At 38.1% G+C, this 11,200-nt stretch overlaps 2 protein-coding genes across 2 annotated transcripts in view; one reads left to right on the forward strand and one right to left on the reverse strand.

Moving 5' to 3' along the window:
• Positions 1-260: 260 nt before the first annotated feature.
• LOC138047403 (NIF3-like protein 1) lies at positions 261-2,400 on the reverse strand. The gene is made up of 3 exons (XM_068894245.1): positions 1,717-2,400; positions 1,026-1,155; positions 261-862 (listed from the first exon to the last, which is right to left on the reverse strand). Exons 1-3 carry the CDS (start codon positions 2,316-2,318, stop codon positions 437-439), a joined length of 1,158 nt encoding a protein of 385 aa, XP_068750346.1. The 5' UTR covers positions 2,319-2,400; the 3' UTR covers positions 261-436.
• A 68-nt stretch (positions 2,401-2,468) lies between these two features.
• LOC138047449 (RUS family member 1-like) overlaps positions 2,469-11,200 on the forward strand; it is a 13,183-nt gene continuing 4,451 nt past the window's right edge. The window contains exons 1-13 of the mRNA XM_068894301.1: positions 2,469-2,631; positions 3,083-3,160; positions 3,252-3,366; positions 3,654-3,699; positions 4,001-4,033; positions 4,251-4,356; positions 4,724-4,825; positions 4,910-4,980; positions 5,200-5,384; positions 7,408-7,471; positions 8,839-8,924; positions 9,968-10,080; positions 11,119-11,182. Coding sequence (XP_068750402.1) covers positions 2,485-2,631; positions 3,083-3,160; positions 3,252-3,366; positions 3,654-3,699; positions 4,001-4,033; positions 4,251-4,356; positions 4,724-4,825; positions 4,910-4,980; positions 5,200-5,384; positions 7,408-7,471; positions 8,839-8,924; positions 9,968-10,080; positions 11,119-11,182 — 1,210 coding nt within the window. The 5' untranslated portion in view covers positions 2,469-2,484. The remainder of the gene's footprint in view (positions 2,632-3,082; positions 3,161-3,251; positions 3,367-3,653; positions 3,700-4,000; positions 4,034-4,250; positions 4,357-4,723; positions 4,826-4,909; positions 4,981-5,199; positions 5,385-7,407; positions 7,472-8,838; positions 8,925-9,967; positions 10,081-11,118; positions 11,183-11,200) is intronic.

The following is an 11,200-nucleotide window of genomic DNA, read 5'->3' on the forward strand; positions in this document are numbered from 1 at the left end:
TCTGCAATTTAGGTTTCCTCTTAAGCTTGTAAAGATGGTTATTATGCCACACAATCATACCACAATCACGAGCCGCTCCATTTGTTCCAAAGTGCGGCAAAAACAATCTCTCAGTTGTAACAGGTTCCTGTTTACTACCTGTTCCACGTGTTTCTCGGCAATATGTTTGTGCGAAAATAATTGCCCAGTGGTGAGTTTGTCAGTAATGCCTGATTAGAGGTTGTCCGCCTCCCCGCCCTGTCATACAACACTAAATTCCGTTTAAGAATTCAGATCTCGTTTATTATTTCTTTGTTTGTTTATTTATGATTTACTTTCTTTGAAGAGATGACTCAGTTTTCCATTGCGAAGATTTTCAATAATCAAGATTTCGACGCAGACTCGTTCAAAATTCTTTTCACAGAAAGATTATACCAAAATGAAAAAGGAGTTTTTGTTATAGAACTGTGAGGGGATCTGCATCAACTGAAGAAACTAAAACATCAACCTTTTCTTCCAACAATAAATTCAATTTGATCTGAAATTCCGTAAGGAAACCACGTTCTGTGTTGCTGTGTTCACACAAGATAACGTGCACCCCGCGTGACACTGCATCCAGTACTTCGTGATGTGACATTTCACCTGTAAGGTACACGTCGGCTTTTCTGTCACGCAACACGCTAGCTCCTGATCCAGCGCACAATGCGATAGTCTGAACAACACTTTGAAGGGGATTGACCGGTTGGGATCCACTGAGGTGCGCGGCTGCTAAACGGACATACTTCAAACTAAGGTGGTTTTTGATGCGGCTAATCAATTCTGACAAAGTTGTAGGTGAATGTAGGGTACAAATGCGACCTTGGCCAGTTCCAAGAAGTGGAGTCTAGACAAAAGAAATATTCAAAGATTAGAGAGGTCGAAGTTAAAACATTGATTGAAGATTAAATGTTCAAAGTGCACAAGACTATCTAAAATGAAAATTCTTCGTCAGCATTAAAATGTCTAAGAATTAGTGTTTTTCTCCAAACTACATTGCAGGAAATCACCTGTCCCAGAGGAATGACCTCTGTTTTGCCCACAGCTTCAGGAAGGAGTAATGTTAGGGCTTGAAGGATATTCACAAGTGCATTTGCAGAACAATTCATTGACAGTTGGTTTTCGACAGTGCCATGAGCTCTGAAAGACATAAGGTTATGATGAGGGGAAAGAGAGACACAAGATTTTATTTAAAATCAAATTCATATTAATCACTGTCTGTAGACAAGTTTCTTACACCTCCTGACAGTCTTCCAGTATATGTTTAACTCTAACAAGCTTGTCATCTTTTCCCTGATTTCCAGTCATAAAATGCCACTCCATGCATAAAAACCTTTAGTGTTGTAAAAACATTTTCTAAAGAAGCTGAGCATCTTCTTTCACTGCATCAGTCCGTGTTTTGATATGCCTTTGCTGCGCTTGGTTCCACATTTGTTTCTTAAATGTGGTAACAACCCTTCACTCTTAATATAACCAAGATCCCCAACAGAATAAAGGGATCTGTGGATCCCCCCAGGGATACAAATATATATGTATAGTAGCTTGTGCATACATCAAATAAACTGTGGGAGGGTACCCTCTGTAAGGCATCATTTCATGGCAACGGCCATTTATCTGCTGACCAAGAACCTAAAGTTTTTGTAAGCAGAAAATCAAGTGATGGCATCTAAAAATGTCTCATCCAAAGTAACATTGTCCAACCTAGTCGTACTTTCCATCACCACCCTATGCACTCCATCAATCTTCCTGAGCTTCTCTTGAAGTCTGGACACCTCATCTTGATTCTGATTGGTTGACAGCCTTGTTAATAATTTATAGGGAAAAGAACTGTGTTGTTTTGAATACTCGAGGGGCTCCACTTTGGCATTTCCAAGGGCTGAAGCCAGCCAGTCATTAACACCATTTTTAACAGCGTCGAATGCCGTGTGTGGAGAATACACAGCAATTCTGTTCTCGATCATTTTCACAATTATTCTCTCTTTGAAAGTATTAGAAGTAAGACGTTTTAAAGGCACAAATATTGGAGGATGATATGATATCACCATGTTGACCCTTTTGTCGATCGCTTCTTGTACCACTCTGTCAGTGAGATCATTTGTAAGAAGAATAGATTTGACGGCATGAGGAGGTGATGGCTCGACCAACAAACCCACATTGTCCCAATTTTGTGCAAGGTGCAATGGAGCAAATTCATTCAGCTTCTTCGTCACTTCTTTAAGATCCATGGCTCCCATATGAGCAGTTCTTAAAAAACGAATATTCCTTATTGCTGTGTGGGTATATACTCCATGGGAGAATGCCATGGATGCACCGAGTAATTTAGAAGGGTCTGTTCACGCAAAGATGCATGTGTTGGGATTCGAAGAGTTCTTCCTTGATGAACGTGAGTGGACTGGTTCGAACACAATAAAATTGAAGTTTGCAACGTCATGTACGAGAAAATAAATTGTACCATTCCACCGTGGCAAGATGGTGGATGAATTTGTCATTGCTTCAGAAAAATACGGATCGGGTAGTTTAGAGAGAAAATATAGATTGTCGACAGAAAGTGGAGACGTAGAAAGGATAGGAAGGAAAACAGAAACAATTACTGCTCGTGTGAATCAATTTTTCAAAGTAAGTCATATTTGACATTAAAATAATATTTGAAATTAAAATTATAAAATAAACAATAGGGAAGATATTTGTTTACAGACATTGCTTTTGTTATTCAAATTTGCCAACCACTGGAACAAAAGACCTTTTGTTTCGACAGCCAATGGGGCTCTGGTTGGCACATTAATGACAATGGGTTACGTCAACGATATCTTCCCTATAACAATGCAAATCGGTTAACTCAATTTCGTACCTAATTCAGATCTCCCGGGGTTTAGATTCTTTGTGTATTTTATTTACATTATAACGTAGCATACTGGAACAAAACGTTTTATTCCAAAATAGTGTGAATTGGGTACAATATTGAGTTAGCCAATTTGGTCTTCCTATCAAGTCCTAATGGTACCCATTGTGTGTTGCATACCTTTGTTTTAGTTGTCCTTACTCAAGAGTCTTATATGTTCTTTTGCAGTCTGCCTTTCTTCCCCAGGGGTACCCTGAGAGTGTCAGTAAAGATTATTTAGAATATCAAGTATGGGACACCATGCAGGTAAGACATAACCTAACTCTGATCCTTCCTCATTCCCTTGGACCCTATCATCCTCCTACTAGTTATCAATAATTTCTGTCTTTTCTCTCAGGCATTTTGTTCTTCCATAACTGGAACACTTGCAACCCAGGCTATGTTGAAGGGTTATGGAGTTGGAGATGAGAACGCTACTGCTCTTGCTGCAACAATGACATGGATTTTAAGGAGTAAGGTCATGGAACCTTACCACTTTCCTTTCAAGTGGGATTTTTTTTTTTCAAGTTTTGTTCTAAATACTGGTATAAACAAAAAACTGCAATGGGATCCTAGTGGCTATTATTTAACCCATTGACTCCCAGGGGTTCCCAATTGAAGAGTAAAATCGTGTGGCGTTAGACAGAGTAAAATAGGCTGGCTTGGGAGTCTGAAAGTTAACCATCAGCTGGTGATACAGTTCTCAGTGGCACATTCTGATTCAACCAATGGTTTGTTGTTTGATATTTTTTGCTTCTAGGTGGTACTGGAATGGTAGGCAGCATTCTCTTTGCTTGGATTCAAGGGTATGGAGATGGTATCTTTTTTTATAGTATTATTCTATTTAAAAATAATGGATAGCATTGAAAGTGCACACTGATTGGCTACTAAAACACTGAATATCCTTTGCGGCTCGGTAAATATCCATCACTAGCCACCTCCACTTTGGTAAATAGATGTTAAATGTAAAAAATAGTAATTAGATAAACAATAAATAGTATAGCTAAAGTTATGATAATATTATTATTTGATACAATGTATACTAATAAGAACCATAAGAAAATATTATTTTTTGCATATTTTTATTCTTGTTTTCTTTTCCATCAGGAGTAACTTGGATTGCAATGCAAAGAAATGGAGGTAAAGAGCCTTTAAAAATAATGGAAAATGATTTTTTACTCTGAGAGGGAAGCAAAAAAGTGTTTTCTGTTACTTAAATGTTACATTGTGTTTTTTGGAAAAGAGTCTGAGAGAGAAATAAAATGAGTTAAGATTCATTAATTTAGCTTGCCATTATTTTCAGGAAACCCTTCTTGCTAATAGTATGTACCTGACATTAAATTTTCTATTTTTACAGATTATTTGCTGATATTTTGAATGATGCATCAATACTTCTTGAAATGTTATCTCCAAATTTCAAAGCTTATTTTACCCTTCTGGCGTGTATGTCTAGTATATCGAAGGTTTGTAATTTTGTCCATTGGTTTGTAAATGAATAACGAGGGCATATTGTAGGTAATGCAGGGTTCTCCCTAGTTTTCAGCACAACTGGTAAAGGACATTTTCAAACCGGTAAAGCATTTGGTTAATGTTGGACGTTCTGCAAAGGATAAGTGATTTCTGAGTGTTTGCAGGCGGTAATAAGTGCTCTTACAAGCGGTAAATTAATTACTGGTTACCGCCTGATAAGGAGAACCTTGTAATGCAGATCAGCTGTGATCTTACCTCTAACCCTCATGAATAGTAGTAAATATTATACAACAATACAGAGCGCAGAATGTTTTTCTGTGTGAAGGATCTCACTTACAGTACCATTTTATTGGAACATAGGCAATAGTTGGCGTTGCTGGAGGAGCCACAAGAGCTGCCATGACACAGCACCAGGCCAGGAGAGACAACATGGCTGATGTGGCCGCTAAAGATGGCAGCCAGGTAAGATGTACTCAACTATCTAATTATAAAATCTATGTGTTTATATTTGATGCTTTACCAGTATACTTTATGCATTGAAAACAGGAAACTTTGGTAAATCTTCTGGCTCTTGTCTCTGGGTTAGTGATAACACCAATGGTGTCAGGAAATGTTGGGTATGTATTTAATGTCTTGTCTTCATAAATTTATAATATTCATGAAGGTGAGAGCCAGTGGCCAAGGCAATGTTGCAGAGTGTGCGCTTGTCTGATCTTAATGCTCTTTAGATATTTATTGTATTTGATTTTACAGTCTTAAACATTTCTCTTAAAATTGTAAATTATTTAATGTTATCGTGATTGAGCACTTTGCTGTAAATTTTTTTCTGTTGCCAGCCTGACGTGGACTTTGTTTTTTATCTTCACCTTTCTTCATCTGTATGCGAATTTTCGTGCTGTGTCGTCTGTTATCATGGAGACTATCAACATACCTCGGCTCCACATACTTGTTACTGAATTTCTGACATCAGGATTAATCATGACTCCACAGGAGGTCAGCAGCAGAGAACCTGTCATATTTGGTAATGATTGGTTTAGAATTTGCCAGATTGCTTCAGTTGATAATGATAACTTACATGCAGTGCAATATTATTGTGGGGTCATAAAGTCCAAGTCCCATTCAAGGATTCCTCTATTATTTTAGGCTGGCAACTGCTCGATATGTTTTTAACTGGGAGGTCATCTTTCATTTAGAAAAACCATAGAAAGCTAGGCCAGATTTGGACACAATTTACTCTTATTCAGAGCTTAATTTATGAGAAAATAGTTTTTTGGCTTTGAGGAACTTTATTTAACCTATTGACTCCTTCGGGTTCCCCACTGATGAGTAAAATCGTCTGGTGGGTTAGACAGAGTAAAATACTACTTCTGGCCGGTTAATGCCGCTTAATGGGTCAAAGGGTTAATGATATTTTAGAATAAAATAGATGTTAATGCTGGTAAGCAAATACTGGGCAGCGCCTGGGAGGAGAGCGTGACTACCCATCATGTGACTACCTTATTTGGCTATTTCATTCATCCCGCCATGCGAGCCTTCTCAGTTTGACATTTCCACAGCTCAACTAGTTCTGTTTTTTTTGTTGAGCAATTTAATCCCTCCCTCCTGCCCGTTTTGCTTTCTGGTTCTCTTGTATTTTATTTTATTTGTTCCTTATGAGCTTCTGTAACCTATTCAATAGTTCTCCTTAATAAAACATGGGTGGGGAATTGCTGCCTGCGGCACCCCTTCAGCTCTGTGCTGAAGCCCCGTTAGGGAGGGGGCACATTGTTACTCTGCTGGACTGGGTTAACTTGGCCCCAGGACATTATGCCAGCAACTATGCCCGCCTTGCAATACAGGCATGAGGCACCCCCTCGGCTAGTTGCCGAGGCCCCTCATCCGGTAGTCCATACCGGCGGTGGGTATTATCCGCGCCTTGCCAGTACATTCCCTGCCCCTCGTTTACGCTCAAGTTGTGTGTATTGTCTTTTATTGCGCACCAAAGCATTAAGTGGGACATTAATGGTGTCCCCATTGACGAGTAAAATCGTCTGGCGTTAGACAGAGCAAAATACTCTGGTGTTGGACAAAGTAAAATACTAAGTGGCCGGTTTAAGCGTCAAAGGGTTAAGTACATGTATCAACTTTATTTAGCACTGGAGCACAAATTGGGGGCGCTGTACAGGAATCAAATCAAAGTTAAGCAAGGTTCTCAATAGAAGACGGCACCCAGTGATTGATTGCCGCCTACTTTGGGATTTAAAGCCGCTTTAATACTTTATGTTCTGCTTGCTTTTCTCTTGTCATATCTTGTACAATATAATAAAAAAATAAGAAATTTGCTGGTGCTTTGATATGTGACAACCGCCATGTTTTCAGTGACGTAAACATCCGGGTATGCGACATTCACTTGAGCCCAGCCCTTCACGTTGAAATAATTCAATTCCAGGCCTACACAGTATGCTTTTTTCCCAAGTTTTTTTTCAACAGGATTTTTCAAACAAGCTGACAAAGTTTGATGATCTAGCTGTAAGAAAATTAATCGTAAATATTTTTTCAACTTGACGCCCAAAAGGCTGGAAATTGTATTTTTGAGCTTCAATTTTTCAAATTTTCTGGTGAGCATGACCCCCAAACCTCCCTTAGGTTCGCGTTTTTACAGTCACTTGATTTGTCACAGCCACCTACATAAGGTTTGGCAAACGCCTGCTTCAAATCCCGTTGAGAACCCTGGTATTAAATCGTAGGTTGGTTTTTTAGGAGTGGGGAAAATTTTAGTACCCAGAGAAAAGCCACTTGAAGCAGAGTAGAGAAACAACAAACTCAACCCACAAGTGATGCTGAGTCTGGGAATTGAGCCCAGGTCATTGGTGGGAGGCGACTGCCCTCACCGCTGTGCCATCCCTGCTTTGATCATTGCTTTGATGTAATGATAATGATGATAATGAAGTTGATGATGAAGATGATAATGAAGATGATCATGCCAATAATAATAATAATAATGATGATGATGATGATGATGTTTCCTGTCTTTTGCTTGTTTTGTCTTTGTAATATTATTTTAGGTGTTGGTACAGGGGAAAGTCTCAAAATTCACTTAGGAACAGAGTTTACGTCAGTAGTTAAAAGGTACTCAGAGCATGCATTGTATGCAACATATAATAAGAGATAGAGCGAAAGATTTGCAGGATTGTTAAAGGGTGAGAGGCTGTGTTTCAGAACTTGGAGGTTTAAAAATATTAAAGAAAAATTTAACATATGATAACCAACAATACGGTAATGTACTAGGGGAGTACTAGCGCTTCAAAAAACAACCTAAAACACTACTTGAAGCTATGCAATGGCGATACAGTGAATTAGGAGAAACAGCACGTGACTGACAGAACTAGTAGGTGTAGACATGTTATCCATATTGGTGTAGTGCACATTGCACAACAGAAGAAGGAGAATCATGAAAGACTCTAGTGAACCAAAAAAGAGATAATGCAAGTTGTTAGCATAACCTCAACCTAGAGTCCATAGATTCCAGATTCCATCCTATGTAGGAACTTTCCTTCCGCTAATATCGCTATTAAAGCCACCAAGAAACTCTTAACGTTATCAATATTATAATACTTTGCGGGAGGTTGCGCGTTCAACTCCTGCTGGACCAACACTCAGCATCTTTAAGTAGCTGAGGAGAAAGTGCTGTCTTTGTAATTTCATCTGCAAATGGTTAGACTCTCAAGTCTTTTCAGATAAAAACAATAAACCTTAGGCCCCGTCTCACAATACATGTTGATTAATTCTGTGAGGATTGTTTCTTTGAGAAATTCTGTAATCTATTATTAAGTTAATTCATCCGCTAATGAGATGCGTCATAGCGACATCATAACACTAATTTAAATTCATTTGTTAGCTGTGGACCTAGCCGACTCACTGGGTAAACATCATTTGAATCGTTTCTTATACTTTATTATCTATGCATTTCAAAACAATGTAACTTCCTTTTAGGATTCGAATGCAATTTTTTTATTGTCTGGCACTAAAGTCGTCAATAAAAATTAAGATGTTTGATAACAGTGAACCAAAAACAGGGATGTCAAAGAACCCACACATATTTTGAGAAGAGTAGGGCACGGAGTTGCCAGTGTTGTGGTCAGGCCTCATTTCACCCATTCATGGGCTGGGTGAGATTGATAATGGACTGATAGTGGCTGCCAGGGATGACCGTAAATACACATGCCCGGTGTCACCCATAGATTGATTGCTTGTAAAGTGCATTTGAATATGTAAATAGAAAATTCCCTATATACCCTTGATAGTATGGGGTTGTCAGTGACAGCAATGATGAGAGTAGTTCTGGTCAAGACAACAAAGTTGATGCTGATTTTAATCTTGCAGATCGCTAGCTTTTTTTTGCAACCCTGGTATGAATCGATCTGAGCTTGACACCATTAATTTTTCTGAGCAAACCCTTCATTGATCATTGGCACTGTTTTTGTTTATCTTTTCAGTGCTGCTGACTTCGATGCTGCATTGCCAAGTTCAAAGCAATGTCAATATATTATGAAATTAGATTTATCCAAGAAAAGAAATTCAGGTAAAAATTTAATGGGGACATTTTTCAATGGCTAAGTCAGTTATCAATAACATTCAAGTTATTTCAGTGGCAGTTGTTTTAACATCAACGATGAAATGATATATCAAATTTTCTAAAGCTATGATCCTCGCAGTTATGAACGCAATTTTTGCAATTGCGTAGAGAAGCCTGAAAAATTGCCGATGTCAGTGACTTCATAGCTCAGTTGGTTAGAGTGTCGCACCGATATCACGAGGTCACGGGTTCAACACCGTTGAAGTCCTGAATTTTTCAGGCTTCTCTGTGCAATTGCAAAAATTGCATTCATAACTGCGAGGATCATAGCTTTACTTAATTTCATATCCGCAGTTCATATATGATACATTTCATATATCATTTTCATCGTTGACTCATTCCTCACGGAAACATTAAAACCCACAAATGGCCAGCTCTCAACGTCAGTGGCTTCATAGCTCAGTTGGTTAGAGCGTTGCACCAGTATTGCGAGGTCACAGGTTCAAACCCCGTTGAAGTCCTGAAATTTTCAGGCTTCTCTACGCAATTGCAAAAATTGCGTTCATAACTGCAAGGATCATAGCTTTACTTAATGTTTTAACATCACCAGCTCTCTTTTATTTTTGCTTGTTATTGAATGAATATTTTGAATTAGCTTTTGTCTAAACTAAATTTTATGTAGCATTATGATTATCAACAATTTCTTCATATTAAAAATAGAATAGTTAGAATCATTATGAATCCTTGCTCAAATTCTATCACAAATTAAAAGTGAAGGTCATGTATAGTAACTGTGAGGGCTAATCAAAACACATAGCCAGTTAACAAAGAATAAACTATTGCAAACCTAAGTAAAGTTATTGCAAAAAATAAAAATTATAATACATGCCAGAAACAAGTAAAGAATTCAAGAAAAAAGCAAGCCATGACTCAAACTTAGAAAAACCAATACAAGGAGATCTACTGTAATAGAGAAACAAATAATATTTTTGTTTTTTGTTTATTGGGTGGTGGAACTTAGTTGAGGGCTCTATGCTTTGTCATCACAGGTTCTATTCATGTAGTGTTACATGAAGATTCAAGTGCATTTGACCATCTACAAAGTTGTTTCCAGGCTTGTGTCCTTGATTACGTCCTAAGAACCAGACCGAGTTCAAGAAAGGTAAACTGTTAACATTGGCCTGGGACTAAGACCCTACTGTAAATTTAGGGGGAATACAGCAAAGTGAGTAGGAGAATGGGAAGGAGATGAAGCTGAGCTGCCCCTAATTCATAAGGTTTAAAACACAGGTCACCTTCCACAGGTCACACACAGAATATCTGACTTCGCATTTTGTCCATCGCTGCGATTTAACTAGCTATAACCTCAGAGAAAATGAATGCAAGCTCGCTGTTCCGCAACCCCGTACTGAATTTTATAAAAGAAGTCTCTCTTACAGCGGAAGTGTGTTTAATGGAACAGCTTGCCTCTGGAGGTGCGGCAATTGACATCCTCTAGTATATTTAAGGGAAAATTAAGAGGCAAATTTCGATTGACAAATAATTTAATTTAATTAGCGATATTCTGTTTTTACACACTGCCTCCTTGAAAAGCAGGTGTTTTCTTTTTATCTTTATTTTAGTTTTTATCTAGATTTTAGATTAGTTAGGAAGTTAGTTTTTCCATACTTCAATGTAAATGTATACCTGAAGGAAATACCGTGTTTAAATAAAGTTACCTTATCTTACCTTACCTTACTTGTTACTGGTCATTGTTTTATCTATACTGAAGCAACCCAAAACCTTCAATTTGGCTAACCTTATAGGCCTAAACATCATTTATAGGCCTATGTTTAGCATTAGTAAAGGTTTGGTAACGACTGACCTTTGAAAAGTGACCTGTACTGAGCTCAAAACCCCGGGGGGGTTCTGCCATATCAAAACCTGTAGATGCTAATTCTCCACTCCCAGTTTCCTGCTTCAATCAGTTCTTTTGCTGATTTCTTCTTGTGCCCATCAATCATTGTCCAAAGTACCTGGAAAAAACACATGATGACTGCCATTTCACCACTTGTTGGAAGACTTGCTTTTGTATCCTTATTACAAGCTCGCTTTTCACGTTTTTTTGTTTTCTATGCCAAAGATTTATCTTCCAAATTATTTTTTTCATCTTATTTTGATTTACAACAGCAAGACTGTTGCATTTTCCATAATTTTATAGGTGTTGATTGATTCAGATGGCAGCCAAAGAGCAATGGAAGCTTTGTATAACTTTTGGTGGTATGGTAAGCCTTTTCTTTTGT

This window comes from Montipora capricornis, chromosome 4 (genome assembly GCF_036669925.1).
Source record: "Montipora capricornis isolate CH-2021 chromosome 4, ASM3666992v2, whole genome shotgun sequence".
Taxonomy (NCBI): Eukaryota; Metazoa; Cnidaria; class Anthozoa; order Scleractinia; family Acroporidae; genus Montipora; species Montipora capricornis.